General features: G+C 41.4%; 1 protein-coding gene across 1 annotated transcript in view; it reads left to right on the top strand.

The window, feature by feature from the left end:
* Positions 1 to 23,000, top strand: part of SLC35F1 (solute carrier family 35 member F1) — a 377,512-nt gene that overhangs the window by 329,671 nt on the left and 24,841 nt on the right. The window contains exons 6-7 of the mRNA XM_024205390.2: positions 6,167 to 6,219; positions 12,204 to 12,358. Coding sequence (XP_024061158.1) covers positions 6,167 to 6,219; positions 12,204 to 12,358 — 208 coding nt within the window. The remainder of the gene's footprint in view (positions 1 to 6,166; positions 6,220 to 12,203; positions 12,359 to 23,000) is intronic.

The following is a 23,000-nucleotide window of genomic DNA, read 5'->3' as shown; positions in this document are numbered from 1 at the left end:
GTGCCTTTGTATGCATGAGACTTATGTCTCTGTTTACGGGTTGTCCCCCAGGATTGTCTTGAAAACAAAATGTTGCAACTCAGGAGGTTACCCTGCTGAGCAAAATTTTAAATGAAGTTAAATTTAAGAACTTTGCTGCAAGGCCCCAGGTCAGGAAAAGGCAATACAGAAGAAGTATATGGCAGTAAATTAAGTTCTGTGGAACAACACTCCATTAGGTTGTATCTTCCCCTCATTTACCATGTAGTTGTTATAGATCATGAACAGTCCTCTCCTCACCAGCTAACTTCCTCTTCTGGCTTTGACACCTAGCTCTCCCTCTTCCTCTCTTCATTGTCTCCCACCCTCATCCTCTACACTTCAACTTCCAGAGTACTGGGCCACTTAGCCTCTTGTCTCCCTACCCTCACCTCCTTGTTTGCTCTGCAGCTTGGAGGCGCCATTTGCTTCTTCAACAATCATTAACTTGCCTTATTCTATGTATGCTGCCCTCTATACATGGGATACCCTTCCTGAGCTAGTCCACAAAACCACAGCCTTCTCCTTATTGAAACCCCTCCTGGAGACACACCTCTACTGCAATGGTTAAAAGTAGAATAATTTGTCTCTCTTTCTTTAAATATTGCTTGCTTGCTTGAAGATTATAATATGGTCTGTTTTGGGGGGCTCTGTGCTGAGCCAAGTGGCCTGCTAGGCTAGGCTGAGAGCTTATTAATGAGGCTCTAGCCTGCAATCTCTTTATCCCTAACCTCTTTAGGATACGTTGACAAGGGGGCGGGGCTAACTCAGGTATAATAAGGGTTTAAAAAGCCAGCTCCACAGCAACCAGAGAAGCTAGTGAACAGGGAAGTTTTGTGAGGGAGTTTGAAAGACATTCCTTCCAGGTCCAGCTCTCAAGCACAGAGAGTTCCATGACAGAGTGAGATACCAAGGCTAGGTGGGGAGAGTTCAGCAGCAGGGAGAGGTGGGTATAACATAACTACTGAAGAGCGCCAGAAAAGCCTTCTAGAAAAAAAACACACAGGAGGTAAGGGAGAAAGGGGAATGAGTATGGGGGAGGGGGGTGGAGAGAGAGACACCTAGCAAACATACTCTAAACTTAAGCCAACCAGCCCCCCCCCCCCCCCCCCCAAAACCCAACCACTCCTGCAAAAGTAAAAAGAATGCAGGCAGAAGTCCATCACAGAGAGGGTGTTTTCCAGTTTATTGCACTGAGTGCAGCATGGGCAGGTGGTGTATATGTGCATTTGATGCAAGAAATTCATGGCCAAAGAGACACAGTATGAGCTCTTGAGGCTAGAGTGGCGGAACTGAAGGAGCTAAGGAAGACAGAGAGGTACATAGAAGGGACTTTCAGGAAACACAGTAGAGCATCCCACCCTGAGTTTGACAACGTCTGTGCTGTTGAGGAGGATGAAAATCTCAGGAAAGGGAGAATATCAAGCTGGAGCATAGGGAAATGATTCTATAGTTGGAATGTCCTTCTAGAGGACATCATGATTTCCTTCTGGGGAGGGAATCCCAGTTATTAGGAAGAGCCAGGTAATAGTGATGGGAGATTTGCTTATTATAAATATATATATTTGGGTTTATGATGATCAGGAGAACCGCATGGTGAATTGCCTTCTGGATGAAAAGGTTGCAGATCTCATGAGACATCTAGGCAGATTTATGTGCAGTGCTGGGGAGGAGCTGATGGTCATGGTACATGTAAGTACCAGTGACACACGGAAAAGTAAAAGAGAGCTCCTGGATGCCAAATTTAGGCTGCTAGGTTAGAGATTAAAGTCTAAGACCTCCATGGAAGTGTTTTCTGAAATACTCCAGTTCCGTGCACAGGGCCAGAAAGACAGGTGGAACTGTGGGGTCTCAAAGTGTGGATGATATAATTGTGTTGAGAGGAGGGTTTTAGGTTTATTAGGAACTGGGGAACCTTTTGGGAAAGTGGGAGCCTATACAGGAAAGATGGGCTCCACCTAAACCAAAATGGAACTAGCCTGCCGGCATGTAAAATAAAATTATTGTAGAAGATTTTTTAAAATTAAGGGCTGGAGAAAAGCTGACAGGTATGATGGAGCACACAATTCGGATGGAGACATCCCTTAGGGAAGAGTTTATTAAAGGGGAAACTCTATATCCTAGTAAAGAGGATAAGAAAGAAGTTGATAAAATACAGGTAGGAACTAGTGAGGAACAGTCAAACATAGGAGTCCCATTTAAATATAACACACAAAGGCAAGCAACTGATTATTGGCAAAACATACAAATGTTTATATACAAATGCTAGATGGATGAACAGTAGTGCCTGGCATTAAATGAGGATATTGATATAATAAGGCACAGCAGAAACTTGTTAGAATGATGATAATCAACAGTACATGGTAATATCAGGGATCAAAATATATAGGAGTGATAGAGTACGTTGCACTGGTGGGGGAGTGGCACTGTATGTGAAAGAAAGCATGGAGTCAAATAAAGTAAAAATCTTAAATGAATCAAACTGTACTATAGAATCTCTATGGATAGAAATTCCATAGTTGAACAATAAGACTATTGCAGTAGGAATATACTACCAACCACCTGACCAGGATGGTGACAGTAATTGTGAAATGCTCAAGGAGATTACAGACAGAATACATAATAATAATGATTGATTTCAACTATCCTCATATTGGCTGGGTATATGTCACCTCAGGAAGGGATGTAGAGATAAAACTTTTGGACAACGTTAATGACTGCTTCTTGGAGCAGCTTGTCCTGGAACCCACAAGGGGAGAGGCAATTTTTGATTTAGTCCTGAGCGGAGCACATGATTTGGTCCAAGAGGTGAATATAGCTGAATGGTTTAATAATAGCGACCATGGTGTAATTAAATTGAATATCCTTGCAGGGGGGGAAATGCCAAAGACACACACCATTGTAGAATTTAACTTCAAAAAGGAGAATTATGCAAAAATGAGGAAGCTAGCTAATCAGAAAGTAAAAGCAACAGTCACAAGAGTGAAATGCCTGCAAACTGCACAGAAACTCTGTAAAAACACCATAATAACTCTGGCATGTCAGGTGTAAAAGTGTAATAAACCAGACCAAGAAAGAATTTGAAAGAGCAAATACCAAAAGACACAAGAACTAACAGCAAATTTTTTTAAGTACATAAGAAGCAGGAAGCTGCCAAACAGTCTGTGGGCCCATTGGACTATCGATGTGCTGCTAATGGAGCACTCAAGAAAGACAAGGCCATTGAGGAGAAACTAAGTGAATTCTTTGCATCAGTCTTCACTGCAGAGGATGAGGGAAATTCCTGCACTTGAGCTGTTTTTTTATTTATTTTGAGGGGGGGGGTGACAAATCTGAGGGACCGTCCCACATTGACGTGTTAATAGAGGAGGTTTTGGCATAAACTGATAAATTAAACAGTAGTGGATCATCAGGACCAGATGGTATTCACCCAAGAGTTCTGAAGAAACTCAAATATGAAATTGCAGAACTACTAACTTAAATCAGCCTTTATGGATGATTGGAGGGTAGCTAATGTAACACCCATTTTTTAAAAAGCTTCCAGAGGTGATTCTGGCCAGTAAGCCTAACTTCAGTACTAGGGAAAGTGGCTGATATTATAGTAAAGAACAAAATGATCAAACACACAGATAAACATATGTTGGGGTGGAGCCAACACAGCTTTTATAAAGGGAACTCATGCTTCACCAATCTATTAGAATTCTTTGTGGGTATCAACAAATATGTGGACCAGGGTGATCCAGTAGGTATAGTGAACTTGGACTTTCATAGAGCCTTTGACAAGGTACCTCACCAACGGCTCTTAAGAAAACTAAGCAGTCATGGGATAAGAGGTAAGGTCCTCTCATGGATTAGTAACTGGTTAAAAGATAGGAAACAAAGGATAGAAATAAACGGTTAGTTTCCCAAGGATATGAACTGTTCACCATATTCATAAATGATCTGGGAAAGGGAGTTAACACTGAGGTGGCAAAATTTGCAGGCAATAAAAAATTACTCAAGATACAGTAGTTAAGTTCAAAGGTGACTGCGAAGAGTTACAAAGGGATCTCACTAAACTGGGCAACAAAGTGGCAGATGTAATTCACTGTTGATAAGTGTAAAGTTATGCACATTGGAAAACATAAATCCCAACTATACCTACAAAATGATGGGGTCTAAATTTGCTGTTACCACTCAAGAAAGATTTTGGAATTAATGTGAATAGTTCTCTGAAAACATCTGTTCAGTGTGCAGCAGCAGTAAAACAAAAAAACAAAAAACAGAATGTTAGGAACCATTAGGAAAAGACTAGCTAATAAGCCAGAAAATAACATAATGCCACTATATAAATCCATGGTACCCGCACACCTTCCATACAAGGAAAGGTTAAAAAGAGTGGAACTGTTCAGCTTAAGAAAGAGACAACTAAGGGAGGTATGATGAGGTGTATAAAATCATGAATGGTATAGAAAGAAAGTTATTTACCCCTTCATGTAACACAAGAACTAGGGGTCACCCAGTGAAATTAATAGTCAGCAGTTTTAAAACAAACAAAGAGAAATACTTCTTCACACAATGCACAGTCATCCTGTAGAACTCGTTGCCGGGGGATGTTCTGAAGGCCAAAAGTATAATTGGGTAAAAAAAATAATTAAATAAGTCCTGGAGGATAGGTCCAACAATGCCGATTAGCCAAGATGGTCAGAGACTCAACCCCATGCTGCGGTTGTCCCTAAACTTCCAACTGCAAGAAACTGGGACTGGATGACAGGGAATGGATCACCGGAAATCGCCCTATTCTGTTCATTCCCTCTTGAAGAATCTGGCATTGGCCACTGTCAGAAGATAGGACACTGGGCTAGATGCACAATTGGTCTGACCCAGTATGGGCCATTCTTATATTCTTAAATATTTATATATTAAAAAGCTAAGCAAAAGTATTGTCATGAAAACTCTGAAGCATACATAGTGTGTCCTATCACTTGTTTGTGGGTCCCCTTTCCTTTCCCATGCATCTCTCTATTTGTTTTGTATTTTTTGGAGTGCAAGTTCTTTAGGACAGGAACCGTGCGTCCTTTTGTCTTGTGCCTGGTGGGTGCAGCTGGAAACTAATAATAATAATAAAGAAAAGTGGTAGCAGCATATTATGCTTTTTGAAAATTGTTTCAGAATTATTTTAAGTCTCTCTGTAAATGACAGGAAAGGGGGATCTTCACTTTAAGAGGCACAAACGCATAAGAGCCCTGCACAGCAGGGTTTCATCCCCAAATCACAGACCAGAGAAGGCTAGTTGAGTGGAGAACTAGCTAGGAGGAGTCCTGACCTGTAGGATCCATCCTTAGAGCATGGGAGGCCTTATTGGCACCTCACTGTTTCCTTATACTCCCCCATCTGTCCGTATCCATCTCTTGTCTTTTGTCTCTATAAGTTCTTTGGGGCAGGGACTGCTTTTTTGTTCCGTGTCTGTGCCAAGCACAATGGGGTCTTGGTCCATAGCAGGGACCAATATGCGCTACAATAACACAAACAATAAGGGTCTTAGTGTTAATGGGCTTTTAACTTTCAGTTAACCTTGAAACTAAATCCTGAACTTGACTCCTTCAGTTTGGCCCACCCTTAGTTTTGTTTCTTGAGTTTTATTGCTATGATTACTTGGTTTCTCTCTTAATGTTTGACAAATCGTAGTGCTGGATGTTTTCCCCAAGACCATGCTATGAAATCTGCCACCTCAAGTCTGTGATTTACACATCACTGTATTTATTCTACAGTGCAGAGGAGCTTTGAAGGGTGTATAACTCATGCCGATACATTATCAATCCTTAAAGTTCAAGAGCTTTAGGAATATTAAGTCCCAAAGGGCAGGCTGGTATGAAAGTGAGGGGGGTGGGCAGCTCTGGATTAACAGCCAGAGATCTGAAGATAAAACAGGGCAAATCACATGCTATCAAATCTGATTACTGCACCAAAGATCTTTCCAACACACAGATATAGGGATAAAACCAAAGTGGGTTAACTAGGTCCGACTGCATTTGGTCTGTATAGCTGTTTCCAGAATCTGTCGTTATAAGGCTATTCATTTTGTGTTGTCCACCATATGAATTGCATGAGCGGAAGTAATTTAAGTTCTGTTCCTTCCCATCAAACTTTGCCTTCTTTTCTTTTCCAGTGCAATAATGGAACACAAGGAGTTGTTAAAAGTTCCCTGGGATTGGCAAATAGGTAAGAAGTTAATTCACTTCTTTGAAGACTGTCGCTGAAGAAAGCAACAAGAGGAATAATGCTTAGGGAGGCGTGTGGGAGGGCGAAAGGAGGCAAGGTTTGCTATTTTCATGCATGCTACTGTCAAAGGTTGGAACTGCATGCCTCAGAACCTTTTGAAATGATCTATGCCCCCACTCCTCCCATTGCCATTTTATATATTCCCTGCACCATTAGGTTAGGCAGAGAAGAAGCATGTGAATGTCATGAGTAGATCATTCTGGCAGCAGAGTGACTTAACCAATAACAGGCTTCTCGTTCCAAGATTCAGTGCAGCACTGAGACAAATAACCGGAGCGGTTGTTAAAAACCAGCATTTTACACTCAGTGCAAAGGAAAGAAAACAGAACTTAACAAAAAACTATAAAAGAAAATTGCCTGCACTGGATTTTGCAGGTCCATAAAACCTTTTCAGAGGGGAGCATTTCTGCATGCAAATAGTTAATTGCTCTCCAAGTGAACTTGGTGAGTTATAGCAGATATGTATTTCAAGTAAGTTTTTGGTAGCATCATGCACAATGACTATACTGCATATTAAGCAGGGGGTGGGGGCACCATTGTCTGGCTTGTTGGAGGAAGGCATGTACCTCATTAAAGGGCTAGAGAGGCATGGAGTGAATTTTACAGATGCTGCAGAGCAGGTCAGTGTGGGAACACTGACCCATCCCTCCCCCCAGGTGACCAGAAGAGACAGAATACTATAGAGGTCCATGCCAGTCAGAAAAAGTGCTCTTTTATTTGGACCAGATAAAATGGATTGGTAAAGGGTTTTAAGGAGGTATTTGTTTTAAGGAGCAGAAACATGGGGGGGTTCAGGGCTCTTATGACTGCACAGCAGGGAGCCAACTCCCCCTCCTTTGTAGCCCCATCCAACCCTCATTCGAGGAGGGGGGATGGCAAGGTCCCAACAGCAGGTTGGCTGGGGTCCAGGGTGGGTAAGGGGGAGGGCTGTTGGAAGCCCCCCAGGTATATATAACAACCTGCACTGTATACATTTATCTGCCAACTACTCCCAGACAGTTAAGAATAAAGTTGTGGCCTAATTAAACCACATCCAGTGCCTCCTGTCCTTCCAGCATAGCTGGACGATGAAATTCATACAGTGATTCACTTTGCACACTGGGTGGCTTATTCCCTTTTCAAGTGGGAAAATGATTTTGAGTCTAAGATTCTGTTCTGATAACTCAAGCAAATTATTTCCCCTCTTTAAAAAAATCAACATTTAGGGACAGATAGTTCCTAAAACATCACAGTTGGCATCTGTGACAATAGAAGCGTTTAATCAAATGCTGATAACACACAATACCACATTCTGTGCAAGAGGTTGAAATACTGAGCAGGAGGTCAGGCTTTGATTATACAGCAACAGCATCTTGTTAACCTAGTTTCAAAATGAGCATCAGGGTATCACCTTAGAAATATGGAAATCAGCTGGTTATACAGGGAATCTGTGAGACGTGGAGTGGTAAGTAACATGGTAGTTTGTTGCTTTCTTTACCGCTTTATTCACTATTTCTGTTAATTATCCTGAACCTTAATAGAGCAATGCATCTGTCATGAAGCATCGTCACTACAAGTCTTGGAAATTTTACACGAGATTGAAAACTAAATGACAAATCAGTTAAAGTATCAGCTGAGGAACAAACCCTGCTGCAGATTGTAGATTCATTTGCCTTCATTCGTCTGAGATCCTTAACAAAGCTCTAACAGAGCTTGGTAACACTTCATGTTAAGAAGCCTATGATCATGAATTAATTTGGTACTGATGGTACTAGCAATCATCATAGTGAATTCATCTCCTAGTTATTTGGATGCCATATGTAGTTCCACAAGACTTCTGTTGTAATCCAGGATTAGTTAACTGTGCCCTTAAAATAAAGTCACACTCGGTGGTCTCCACTGCCATTAAAATGTCTTCCCAAGTTAGTCACAATTTATAAGCATAGAAGGAGGAAATCAGCCTGCCAAGAATGGTGTACAGCTGTACTTGTTTTGTGAGTACAGTAATTTGAAATGTGGTTGAGTTGCCAAAGAACATGGATAAAATGATGATAACTTTGTATAGTTTTGAATTCTTCTCTGGCTTCCACTGTACTTGGTGCATTTCCCATTGCGTTGGCAGCATTGTAAGTTTGTCAAGTAGTGATTGACAAGACTACATCAAGGAGGACACAACCTTGCTTGTCCTAAATAGTTATCCTGTGCAGCAGATTTAAACCAGTGGCCTAGCACGGTTAAATCTTCAGCCCTTTGAATGGTAGTGGTAAAGTTATAAAGTGATGAAGTGATAAAGCAGGCAACTTAATAAATAACTAAAGATGGCCTCTTGCCATCTACCATAATTGTGTCATTAAGAATGTAGGAACTAACATTCAGCTGATGTAAAATGGAAATGCTTTTGTCTTAGGAAGGTCCAAATCCATCCTAGCATATAACACATTTAACATAGGATGTAGCCCTCTTAGCTACTTAGTTCTTCTCCTGCAAGGTTCCTTCGCACACAAGACCACATCCTCAACTGCTGTAAACCAGTGTAGCTCCATTTTAATCAGTGGAGCTATGCCAACTTATATCAGCTGAAGATCTTCCCCAAAAGGAAACGATTTGACTGTACGAATCAAGTGGAGCACCATATTTCATTTGTGAGGTGAATAATGAAACAGTAACAAATATGAAAACAGTAATTTGATGTGACAGAGAAGTAAATTTGGGTCTCAAAGAGGCACATCCCTCACAATGAGAGGTATGAATTTTTCTCTGGCATCCTTTGTTGTTTGTTCTAAGAAGCAAGTTTAAGAAATCTTTGAGTGAAATGGTCTCTGACTGTCAAATACCAGTGGAACTCTGGATTTCCTAGTACAATGGTCAAGGCTAAAACAAGCCGATAAGAGCCATCTAATATGCTGAGGCATTTCTACTCTGAAAACTGACTCTGTAAAAATCACATTGGGGGTTCCAACTTTATGGTCTCTCAGTAACTTCCAGATCAAATTTGATCAGTTTACAAGTAAAATAAGTATTTTTTTTCTGGAGCTGCTAGCCTTGTAAACTTGGGATGTGAAAGGCAAATGGCATTCTTTCTAGCTCACACATACTCACCAATAACTGTCACCCAACTGAGGTGGATTATAGGTATAGTTAAGGGGCAAATAAGATGCCATTTCTTACACTCAACCTTCAGAGTATAACTACAGTGTAAGCATTCTTCTGCTGGAACCAGAGCATAGTTTGAAAAAGTGACTCTATGAAAATGCAGTTAATTCCCTGACAGAGTATCTTAATATGAAGAAAATAATGTGAAATGCTATTGTTCATAGAGACCCCAATTCAGCAAAGCACTTAACTTTAAGCATGTACTTAAGTCCCATTGAAGACAGCTCTATGATATATTCTTCATTTCCAGTTGCTTTTACAGGCATACAGACTGCTCTTTGCAATGAGTATTTGCACCTGTGCCCTGCCAGCTCTCTGGTGGTTTGCAGAGTGTTTCATGGAGCACCATTGATCTGATGACTACTGTTTGAGAACTGCTCACCTAAAGGCTGGAATAACTTCTTTACCTGAACTGGTCTGAACCCAGGAAGAAAGAAGCTGAAGTAGTGCAATATGCTGAAAATTTGTCATTAGACCAAATTATACTCCCTTTTGTGGAATCATTGTCCCAACACAGAATGGCAGAGCTGGCATAAAGCACTCCTTTAAGTACTGTATGTGGGAGAATCCCATGGATACCCATGTACAGTGCTAACCATTAAAATGTCACTATTTGCTAACAGATACAACATTCACAACAGTGATTTCATATTCTTAGTATAGATTGAAACTGTGATATCTCAGATATCAGTGTGTGGTAACTGGGCATTTGCTGATCTCTTAGGATGACCACTATATATGTTGTATACAAAGCTATACTTCTGTTGAACTGCTTCTATGAGATCCAAACCATGAATATTATGGCAGCATTTGTCTGCTGGGTAGCTTTTTTTTTTTAAAAAGATACAAAATCAGCAGGACTTTATTTATTGTTATTATCAGTTAATTCCCTATTTTGTAATTTCAAGGCTCTGGGTATCAGATTCTCTGCAGTTTTAAGTCAATGCCTCTGAAGGGCTAGCATGAGTCTAAATTTAGTTCATGCACACATTGCAACATCCAGTAGCAGTGGAATTATCATTTGCTTGAGTGCAGATGAGTGAAGAAGTTGAGTTGTTTTTTTTAAACTTGCTTTGGGATTTACCACCAAATAATTGCTGCTGTGAATTCTTCCCTGGTAAGGCTTCAGATTTTTTTTTTAAGTGAAATTACTTTTTTAATAGAATGTATTATTTATATTACATCAGTGCCTAGATGTCCCACTGTGTTAGGAACTGTACAGACACATAGTAAAAGACAGTCCTTGTCCTGAAAAACATGCAATTTAAATAGACAATTCAGACGAAGGGTGGGAGAGTAAACAGAGGCACAGAGATGTACAGTGATTTGCCCAAGGTCACATGAAAGATCAGTGGCAGAGCCAGGAACAGACTCCAGATCTCTTTATTCCCAGCGCAGTGCCCTGTCCATTGGACAGTACTTCATCTGCAAGTGCAGTATAATCCATTTTATGGGCCTAATCCTGCAATGTGCTGAGTGCCCTCAACTCCTGTTGAATTTAGTGGGAACTGAGCATGTTCAGAACCTTAGAGGATTAGGTCCAGTTTGGAGGATGCTCCAGAACACACTGTTTCATTTCCCATTAAGAGGAATTCACAATTAATAGAAGATACTATTTTAATAGTAAAGCTATTCTCATGGGAACTACAGAACACTTTGTGTTATTGGTCTAGTCCAAAACTGTTGAAAAGGCAATATCTGCACAGGGATGGGTAGTTATCTTGCTTCCTGCTCGATGGCAGGGGCATCTGCAAGACACACAGCATAGCTGCTTAACATGTCTAAGAGGGGATGAAAATATTCTGTCATGTAAAAATGGAGCCAGCCACACACAGTCACCTGGTGATCTTCTGAATGAGTAAAGAGAGTTTTGATGAAAACCTGCTTGAGTGACTGGTACTCTAATTGTCATGGAGAAACTTCAGTGTCTCAATGCAGACTGCCTGACAACAATCCAGATGGGCTATCCAACCATAGCATCTGATGTCAAGGTGAAGCAGCATTGAAGAATTGCATTCATCCAGTCAGGGCACAAAAACATGGGCACCCAGCGGGCAGCATACAAACTATGTGCCCAGTCAAAACAGCATGAATGTCTAATTTAGAATATTCACAGAAAACCCCTGTCAAACAAGCTACAGGTTAAAAATTATTCACAGAATTTATTATTTGAATAATTTTGAATATCCAGCACATTTGAATAAATTGGGATGAGCTCACAGACAATTCAAAAACAGAAGAACAGGTGTAATTTGTTCAATAAATAATTCATTATGAATTAGACACCAAGTTCTATTGATTGTGTGATTGTCCTAATGAATGACAAACCTGTAGTCTGCCGTGTCCCATCACTTACGCTATTTATACCACACCAGGCAAGATATCTGCAAAGCGGTTATTAGTACACAGGTTGTGGTACACATTTCTCATATTTAATCAGCCATATTCTCAGTTGATTTAAATTGATGTAGCTCACTGACTTCAATGGAGCTGTAACAGCTTACATCAACTGGGGATCTGGTGCTGTGTGATTTAGACATTTGTAGCGATTACATGATTTATTAGAGGATTTTACATTTCCACTGGTATAGTACATGTTTATATTAATGCTCCAAGTATGTCTATAAATATATACACAGGTTAATAATTTAAATAAATGCTCTTTGAAAAAAATATTCTTAATTCTTTTTTAAACAGCGTGGTTTTCTTCTTTCTCACAACACAAATTCAGGCAATATGGGATCTTTGGATAGACTGTGGTAGATCATTTTATCTTGTTCCTCTTCCCCCAGGGCTGCTGTATGTTGGCTTTAGTGCCTGTATGTTTGGCCTCTACAGCTTCATGCCAGTGGTCATTAAGAAAACCAGCGCTACTGCAGTCAACCTCTCCCTGCTCACAGCAGACCTGTACAGCCTATTCTGTGGATTATTCCTCTTTAACTACAAGGTAAATTGAATAGATTATGTATTTGAATGATGACTTTGTCTGAAGTAGTGTCAATGCAGAGAAATGAATCAGTCTAAGGACCACAACCAGAACCGCTGTTGTTGTTTTTTTGATGGGACTATGCAGTGAAGTGTAGAACTTTTGATGTATCTGTTATTACTTATTAAAAGTGCACTCTTCCCCATACTCTCCTTTCCCCCAATGTAAACCACTTTTTGTGTGCTTCTCCCTTGTTCTGAAATTACTACCTCTGAGGGAGAACCTAATTCAGTCTCCATGCCTACTTAATCCCTGACCCCCATCCTTGACCAGATCCAAACTGGTGTATGAGAGGAAAGTCACTTTATAAACCATTAACAGATCCCTTAACATATTTTTGCAAGGTGATGAGCTTGTTTTGTGTTTTACACTGTATCTGAAATAGTTGTAACTATTGAATTATTTTTGCATGATGCCTCTTAGCTGTCCAAAATATAGCTGCAAAAATGTTCTTTTGGTCAGCTGTCCCAATGGATTGGCTGTTAGTGTATCAGAATGTGAAGGAGACTTATGTTAAAGTCAAACCTCTAGCTCTCAAGCCATCTGATATTTAGAACATGGCATAGGCCACACTCCAGGCCTCCAGTTGCAAGGGATTATGTCACACTATTCACAACCCTCCCTGGGTGGCCATCTTAAAAATGGCATTATGCTCTTGGAGGCGATTGCTATGTAGCCATGATTTATTCAGAAAAGGGAGGTGACTTAATGGGGAAAATGGTGGCCTGGAAATGAGTGGAGGAAAATGAAAACCTGATGATGCTGGCCTGGCAAACAGTCTAGAGTCAGGGTTTAATGTATCTGAATGGTGAGGAAATGTCCACATGCGAAACTTCAGGGCCCAACCCAAGAACAAAATTTCTTATTTGCCTGTTATTTCATGCTAATGACTCTTCAAGATACCAAATAAAGATGCATATGGAATCCAAAACTAAAATAAAAACACACTGTAGAGGGCACTTGCTGGACCATGGGACTGGTTAAGGGATATGGAGTCCCTTACTTCTAGATCACCAGTTCAAATCACTAGTGACTGAAATGTGTTACTATCTGATGGCTGCTTGGAGTCTTATAGTGAAATGTGCTTAGTGGTGTCAGTCCAGTTTCTTGTAGACAAGTGGCCACATCAGAAAAAACAGAGATGGGCAAACCCAGGGTGGATTTGGTTTCACAATGTCATTGGTCGTTTTGCCTTAACAAAGCCACCCATATTCCACAACAGGAGAGTCAGATCCAGGTCCCATTTTGTCCAAATCATTATAATTCTGGAGGGTAGCAAGAATTGGATATGTGATTTTAGTTTTGGCCCATGTCTGCTCCAGATAGAGATGGCCAAAAAAAATGTGTGATTTTGGTTTTGCAAAACAAACCCTGGTGCTGGATCTTAGTCCAGTTTTACCTGAACCCTAAAGTACAGGGGATGGATAAATGGTTCCAGTTTTGTTTCAGTTCTATAAAATATATTTAAAAAAATAATCAATTGATACCGTTGCCAGGAGTCCCAGCCTTTGAGTCCCAAAGCCCAGACTTTGAGGACTGAATTATCATGAAGATTGACCCACATTCATAAGCTCTTGTGGGCATGAATTTTCTGTTATATGCATGTGTGCAGTGCCTAGCACAATGCGGCCTTGGTCTCCACTCAGAGACGGTGATTGCTACCATGAGAGATATAATTAATAACAATAGTAATATGATCCCTCCAGTTGGAAGCCCAGTTGGGAAGTGTGGAGAAGCTTGCCCTGCCTCTACACCAATGCAGTACCAATCTCAGTGCTGTCAATCTGTCTCCTTTCACAATCTTCATGGTCACTGGGGAGGAAAATTCAAAAAGAGGAAAAGGGGTTGGTAAAAGAGCTGGATTAAAATTCCAGCTCTAGCTGTCTGAACGTTTTTTACATATCAAATTAATTTCTCTTGTTCTGATCCTTAATCTGATCTTTTTCTCTGCTTTACTATCAGGTATGATTTTTATATGAAGAAGAGCTATAAAGTGGACTCCTTGCATGAAATAATGAAGTCTAATACATATGCATTAAATGACCTAAATTAATTCCCCTTCTAGGACAGCATGTTTTCTAGTTTCAGAAAAGCTGTTCTGTTCCCAGCCCAGCTGTACCTCTTCTTCTGATGCACTGTTCTTTCTATTTATTGCTGTGCTGACCAATGGGTGAAGCCCCACTTCACAGCAAATGGCTTTATGCTAAATTAGAATCATCTGAATGGTTTAGTGCCCCTTACAGAATATAATTTTATGAGGCTTTCAAGAAACAGTTATGATTTTTCCCTGTGCCACTACTTTTATCACCTGACAGCTTTATTGCACCTATAGCAGTAAATCTATGAAAATCCATGGAAAATACAGGAAATGAGTTTTACTGGGCTTACAGCCTCAGAAACCAAACCGAAGAAGAGATTATATTTGAAGTGTTTTGATTTGTTAATATTTCATCTTCTTACAACAAGGACTCATGCTATCTCGATATACAGGACAGTATGCTTATAAATAAACCAACATCTATATGTATTATATGCACCCCATATGCTAGTGTCTCTGTATTATATTGGCCAGTCCCCAAATGTTAGTCTGTAGTAAACCAAAAATATAGCATGTATCTCAGAGTCAACTCTAATGGAGGATTAATAATGTAAGAAGTGAATTTTATATATTAATAAAATATAATTATTTGTGGCTTGCAACTTGAGATAGATTTCTAACTGAATATGCAAATTGCAGTTCTTTTTTAAAAAACAAATCAAACTATTTGAATTCTGCCAACTAATGCTCTGGAAGTCTTTTTTTTTTACATTAGTAACTGAGTCCAAATATTCTGCTTGTGAGAGAAAGATGTTTATCAATGCCCTGTCCAGTAGCTGCATAATTCCCATTACTGAATTAACAGCATAAGCACAGCATTACACATTTTCATCCCATTTATCCCCCTGCCTTCTGAACCTTCTGGCCCAGGTGCAACCCTTTGACCTGTCTCTCAAGAGTGATCTAGCCATCTCCCTACTTGAAAAATAAGGTCCATCAGGATCCTAAAATTGAAATAAGATAAGGAATTAAAGGAGCTGTTTGGTTTTCTTATTTCTATCATATTGAATCAGGCCACACACTCTCCCAGTCTCTGTCTAGGTCTCTCTCTTGTTTTTTAGCTTCTGTGAAATACATTTGTGGTGGCAGGGAAAATGAGTGCTATACGGGATGTGATGTGGGCAAATTTCACGCTAGCACAGCCAGGGAAAGGGTTAATTCCCACCAAACAGAGCCAGGCAGAGGCCCTATTATAACCTGTGGATTTTACTCAGCCTGCACATCAGAATACATACTTAAGCAGGAAGAGGTAGCAACTTGGGGGTGCGCAGGGAAACAGCCTGCCTCTCTCCTCCAGTCTGAGGAGTCCCCTGGGTGGGAGACTGAGGAGGCAGTTTGTTTGGACTTTGTTTCTTTTGAATTTTTGGGAACATGACCCTGGCTTACTTGACCTCTTTCAGTGAGTGAACAGATCAATCTGGCCTAAGTGGACAGTTGTACTGTGGGATGGTACCCCAAGTAGGGGTGGCTTCATTTGACTGGAGGGCCAGATATAGAGAGCCACAAAGACTGGGTAACATACATACACCCCAAGGAAGAGAGGGAAGCAGTGGAACTAAGTGGCCTGAGTCAGGAAGCAGAGAAGGCTTGTTGCTTGGAGTGGGTGCCTGCTTCCTTTTCAGGTCCCAAGCTGGAACTTCCAGTAGAGGGCAGGCTAGGCTGCACCTCCGCTCAACCACACCATATCAAAACAGGAACTTGTCACCTTGCCCCATTCCCACAGGATATGAGTAAGGCTGCAAGTTTGTCACGGAGGTCACGGAGGTCATGGATTCCATGACTTTCTGTGACCTCCATGACTTCTGCAGTGGCCAGCTGCACCAGCCGCTGCTGGGCAGGCTTGGGCCACTGCTTCCCTCCCCCCCCCACACAGCAGCATCAGGAGTTTGGGTGGGGGGGATGAGGGTTGGGGCATGGGAGGGGATGAGGGCTCTGGGTGGCTCTTACCTTGGGGCCGGGCTCCCCGGAAGCAGCGATATCCCTCGGCTCCTAGGTGGAGGTGCAGCCAGGGGGCTCTGCATGCAGGCACTGCCCCCACAGCTCCCATTGACTGTGGTTCCCCTGAGGGATGTCACCTCTTCTGGGGAGGCATGAAGCCTGGTAGGGAGCCTGCCAGCCCCGCCAGCCCTCGCCCCCCCCCCACCCCCGCACCAGCATGGGTCCCGGGCAACACACCGCCACCCGCTCCCCACAGCACCAGCAGGGGTCCCAGGCCCCTCTGAGCACCTGCAGCACCCCACCCCTCACAAACCTCCCTCCTGAGCACCTCTGGCGCTCCCCTGAGCACCCGCCCCCCAGCACCCATAGCACCTCCGGGCCGCCCCGCTCCCCAAGATTTAGTCAGGGGTATATAGTACAAGTCATGGACAGGTCACAGACCATGATTTTTTGTTTACTGCCTGTGACCTGTCCATGACTTTTGCTAAAAATACCCACAACTAAAACATGGCCTTAGATATGAGTACTTCCCATTTACTTTAACGGAAGTTACTTGGAGCAGAGATGGGAGCAGAGAAGAGAGAGAATCAGGTCTCTGGTCTTATAGTGGAGTCTAACTGGCTCTTCATATGTATTCCAAGTTACCTGTCTTTTCCTGCGTGGAAACGTCTGTGAAGCTAATACTTCCCGTTCTTGCAATTCACACTGGGATTGTGTCTGTCCCCTCTGCAAGTGTGTAAGGGGAGGGAAAGTTCTTGCCCTCTCTCCTGCCATTCACACTTGTGCAGGGCCAGCCACATACTGTCCCTTAGTTTCATTATAGTGTCAAGGTTGTTGCTATATTCCAGACTAACTACAATTTATATATAAGAGATTTTAATTTTTTTAAAACTATATAAAGAAAATGTACGGACATGAAACAATGAAGGCAAGAATAGAGTGAGCTATGCCCCTCATAGTCACGTGCATTTTACCAAAGTCCTGCAGCATAGGTAGCCCTTTAGTGTGAAGAACCAGTAGAGGGGATGTTATTTACTATACTTAGCATTACATTTTGCCTTCATCTTGCAGTTTCAGTTCTTCATCTCCTGCCCTAAACTATTGTGTCATATTGCTGTAGTCTCTTAAAAAGCTTTCACCTTCCACACTAAGCTAGCTCTGTTTTGGAGATGTTTTCCATATCCAAGATTTGGAAAGTGCTTTGAGATCACCCAGAATGGAAGATGCTAAATAAATCCAAGATATTTTTATACTATATCGGTATTGCAATGCTTAGGCATACTATGGGCTGAAATAAGGACATCAAGGTAGCCTTAGTGACATAACCCTGGAAAGTATAATTTAATAGATTCATAGAGATATAGGCCATAAGGGACCTCCTATATATACAGAAAGGCATCCAGTCTTGATTTAAGAAGATCAAGAGATGGAGATTCTACCACTTCCCTCGGTAGTTTGTTCCTGTGGTTTATCACCCTCACTGTTAAAAAATTGTGCCTTTTTTCCAGTTTGAATTTGTCTGGCTTCAGCTTCCAGCAATTGGGTCTCATTATGCCTTTCTCTGCCAGATTAAAGAGCCCTATAGCACCCAGCATTTTCTCCCCATGACAGTACTTACATGCTGTAATCAAGTTACCTCTCAATTTTCTTTTTGATAAGATAAACGGATTGAGCTCTTTGAGTCACTCACTGTAAGGCATTTTCTTCAGCCCTTGAATCATTTTTGTGACTCTTTTCTGTGCTTTGTCCAATGTTTCAACATCCTTTTTAAAATGTGGACACCAGAACAGAGTAATCCAGTATCCATCCCACCTGTGCCACACAGAGGTAAAATCACCTCCCTACTCCTCACTGTTCCCTTGTTTATACATCCAAGAATCGCATTAGCCCTTTTTCTACAGCATCGCATTGGGAGCTCAAGTTGAGAGTTGTTTGTACACTATAACTCCTAAATCCTTTTCAGAGTTATTGCTTTCCAGGATACAGTCCCCCATTTGGTAGGTATGGCCTGCATTTCATGTTCATAGATGTATGACTGCGTTTGGCTCTATTAAAATGTGTTTTGTTTGAATAGGCCCAGACTACCAAGCAATCGGGATTGCTCTATGTGACTGCCCTGTTCTTATAATTTTTTACCACTCCGCTAGTCTTTGTGTCATCTGCAAATTTTATCATCAGTGATTTTATATTTACTTCCAGATCACTGATGAAAATGTTGAACAGCACCAGGTTCCTGTGGAACTCCACTAGAAATTACATGTTGATTCTGGGGCAGGGGGTTGGGGTGCAGGGAGAGCTTCAGGGGTGCAGGCTCCGAGTGGCACTTACCTCAAGCGGCTCCCGGAAGCAGCATCATGTCCCTTCTCCGGTTCCTACGCGGTGGCGCGGCCAGCCGGCTCTGCACATTGCCCCATTCGCAGGCACCACCCCTGCAGCTCTCATTGGAGCACCACAGGGGGCCATTGGAGTGCGTAAGAGCTGGAGAGGGGCTAGGCTGCGGCTTCCGGGAGCCACATGGTGCAGCTCCTGACCCTGCGCCCCGTCTGGAGTGTCGGAGAGGGGACATGCGGCTGCTTCCGAGAGCCGCGTGATGTGGCCCCCGACCCTGCGCACAGGCTGGAGTGCTGGAGCAGGGCCATGCGGCAGCTTCCAGGAGCCGCGTGATGCGTCCCCTGACCCTGCGCCCCAGCTGGAGCACTGGAGCGGGGACATGCATCTGCTTCTGGGAGCCGTGTGATAGGGCCCCCGACCCTGTGCCCCAGCTGGAGTGCCGGCAAACCCCAGAGCCTGCTCCCCAGCGGGAGCTCATGGGCCAGCTTAAAACAGCTCGCAGGCCGGATCCAGCCCCCAGGCCATAGTTTGCCCACCCCTGATCTACACAGTTACCTTTATCAACAAAATTAGTAATCTCCTCAAAGGATTAAATCAGTTTTATTAGACAAGGGCTATTTCCATCAAACCATTAATTTCCCGATTGTAGAATACAGTATTTTCTGGCTGTCACTGATGCACCAGTACCATCAATGCCAGGAAATTAATGTATGATATCCCTGGGTTTATTATTTCTCTTGGTTTTTTGTTTGGCTTTTTTATTGTTTGGGATTTTTTTTTTTTTGGTCTCAGCCTTAACTTAATGTTAATGTCAGCTTTTAAAATTTCATGCTCTTCATTTTCAAGCATATGTTGTACTTTAGTTATTTTAAGTAAATTGTATTCTCACTAAGTAATCTAAGCAGTTTATTTTACATTTTCCACTAGCTAGACCATGCATGCTGATTATGTTGTGCATCAGCAGGCCCAGTCACACTATATGAGATCATTACCTAGCAAGCCAAACACAATAAATTATATTCTGAACTGGCAAATCCTGTTTTATCCAAGATTTAGCCATGAAATTTCAGATATTCTGGACATAGCAACAATTTATTAATCAGGACAATTTGGCTATTACATGGATAACCAAAAAAGTCACAAATCCTGCTGTAAAAGCTAATAAAATAGGGATTACAAAGGAATCAAGAATGTACAAATAAACACGTGACGTTCAAAACCCTTTTAGTACTAGAGTCTTGTAAGTGTTATAGGTTCAGCAGAGGACATATTTCATATTAGCTCTAATATCAGAGTTTCTCCGTTGAAAACTGTGGATAGGTATTTCATAGCGAGTTCAAGAAACCTAACACAATAAAAAGCTGTTTTTCTAACATGATAAAAAAGTACAGAGTGCTAGCGTCTGATCTCATTTATGCCAGTGTCAATCCAAAGTAACCCCAATGAGCTTTGGATATACACTGGCTTAACTGAGCAATCTGGCCCCGAGTAAGAAGTTATTTAAAAAAAACAAACAAAAAACCCTGTAGAATTGCAGCAGAAGAATTAGGAGCTTCGGTTAAAAAGAAAGTCTCTAAATATCTGAGCCAAGGCCCATGAAGTCAATAAGAGTCTTTCAGCTGACTTCAATGGACTTTGGGTCACGTCCTAAATTGGCAAAATCTGATACTTGAGAAGGAAATGTAAAAGTACTTGATAGCTTAACGACTATAGAAGGCTGCCTTATGACCCCCCTCCCCCATACGTTCCATTTTAACATATGAAGAATATAAATGAAGCAGTTAGGTGCCAGCATGGTTAAAAACACTGGAATTCTTCAGCCTTCACTTTTTCACTAAGAAACCCCAAAGTACTTTACAACAAAGAGTTCAAACAGCCCTTTTTCTTCTGTTCACAAAAGATGGTTATTTTGTCTATTTTTTCCCCTAGCAATAGTCAGTCAAATTGATCATTTGAAAGAATGTCCTAAATATCTGAGAGTGATCAAACAGTTTCAGAAAAAGGTGTTGCTTTTGGGGGGTTTTCTTTGTAAACCAGAGTAGGAGAAAAGGTTTGAACCAATATACATGTTGCTTTTTCTTCTGCCGCACTAGGGCCTGGACCAAGACTGATTTAAGTCAATGGGAGTCTTTCCATTCCCTTCAATTGCCAATGGATTGAGCACTAAATTTCAAGATCTGACAGGTGCTCTGCCGCTGGTCCATTATTGTAGGTTGAGTGGGAGTCAGGGAAGGCTAAGCAGATAGTGCAAGGGATAAGGGCCAGCAGTGACAAGAAATGGGATTATAAATGAATAGATTCATAGATTCATAGATTCTAGGACTGGAAGGGACCTCGAGAGGTCATCGAGTCCAGTCCCCTGCCCGCATGGCAGGACCAAATACTGTCTAGACCATCCCTGATAGACATTTATCTAACCTACTCTTAAATATCTCCAGAGATGGAGATTCCACAACCTCCCTAGGCAATTTATTCCAGTGTTTAACCACCCTGACAGTTAGGAACTTTTTCCTAATGTCCAACCTAGACCTCCCTTGCTGCAGTTTAAGCCCATTGCTTCTTGTTCTATCCTCAGAGGCTAAGGTGAACAAGTTTTCTCCCTCCTCCTTATGACACCCTTTTAGATATAGATTCATGTGTGTGTGGCTCAGATGTTAGATATAGATACAGGTGTGTGGCTCAGATGTTACTACTGCTGGCTGCTTTTGCTTGAGAACAGGCAAGCTTTCACAATTCCTTTGCTATCCCGGCCGAATTATTATAACTCAAAACATTTGTTTACAGGTATCCACCGATTTTTCAAATGTCAAGAACCTGTATTTCAGGATATTTTCTCTATAGATAAGTTTATACTGCAAGCTCTTTGAGCTAGGCACCATGTCTATCTGTGAGCTTGAACAGAATCTAAAACAATTGGGCCCCTATCCTGATAAGGGCCTCTGGGCGCTACCACTACAAATATTTCATAATAATTATGCTAATGACAAATGCCATTATTAGTGATTCAAGCTATTGATGATATATAGCAACCTGATAGTTTATTTTACTTTTACTTTCTCTTCCAAACTATGAAATCCCACTTACTATAACTCACCCTCAATAATGCAGTTACTATTAAGCAACACGTGCTGAAATTGTGCTGTTTATGTGCCTTTCATCTGAGCAGACAGAGTTCCAGAAAATCAGACTTCCAATCTTGAAAAACTGGCTTGCAATTCAAGAGAGTTAGAGATGTTTTTAGTTGCAACGAGAGCCCCTTCTCATTCTTTGCTCTCTCTTCATTGGAAGGAAACAGGAGCTAGTTTTGGTAGGACCATACCAGGTTATCCTCTGGTATGACTCTGTAGAGCGCTAACTCATAGTATAAAATTCTAAAGTGAACTTCAGGGGAGGGCGCAAAATGAAAAATAACATGCTCCCTAACAAGACGTTTCATAGTCTGGCAGTAGATTGTTTGCAACTTCACATTGAGATGCTAGTTCTCTGAGAAACTTGCATTATCAAGGGACTGCTCCTTCTTTTGCATGCTATCTTGTATTTAAATTTATTATTCATAAATCATAAACCAATGAATTGTGAAATAATGTATAACTGCCATTTTCTGGCCATCAATATGTACTGCATAATAGGCTGCAACTGTAACGCAGAGGTAATATGGACGTTTCAGTTCCAATAAATCACTTTTTCAGATGCTGTTACTTCATAAACATCAATTGCCATAGGCTAAAATAATGTTTTAATGAATTGTTTCAATTTGGATTTTTGGATTTTAGTTTTAAAAAGACTGTTCACAATTAGTGTAACACAACACCAAGCCTTTGATTGCATCTACTTCCTTGTCAAGGTACTATATCTGCCTTTTTTCTGATACAAGATTAATGGTATGTTGACTTCATGATTTAGACCTCTTATTATTCTAGGTTGAGTGTATGATTGATAAAGACAAAGGATGACAGCAGTGTTCTGGACTTTGATACTCCAAAGTTGTATATGAAATTGTAGTGATGGCTCTACTATGGGCCTTACTTTTGAGAATCAGTAGATCATTGGCCAGAGTATCTTTTTTTAACCTGCTGTCCTCTGAAAGAGAGAAAGATGCTGCTTCTCCAACATGTAAAAAATGGACACAAAACCTTATTATTCCCTGGTCCTACACACTGCAGAGGTAATACTGCCTTGTTGAAGTAGGGTGTGTGTGTGTGTGTGTGTGTGTGTGTGTGTGTGTGTGTGTGTGTG

Source organism: Terrapene carolina, unplaced genomic scaffold, assembly GCF_002925995.2.
Source record: "Terrapene carolina triunguis isolate 2854851 unplaced genomic scaffold, T_m_triunguis-2.0 Scaffold85, whole genome shotgun sequence".
NCBI classification, from domain to species: domain Eukaryota; kingdom Metazoa; phylum Chordata; order Testudines; family Emydidae; genus Terrapene; species Terrapene triunguis.
Note: the sequence above shows the minus strand (reverse complement) of the source record. Positions and strands in the feature narration are given on the sequence as shown.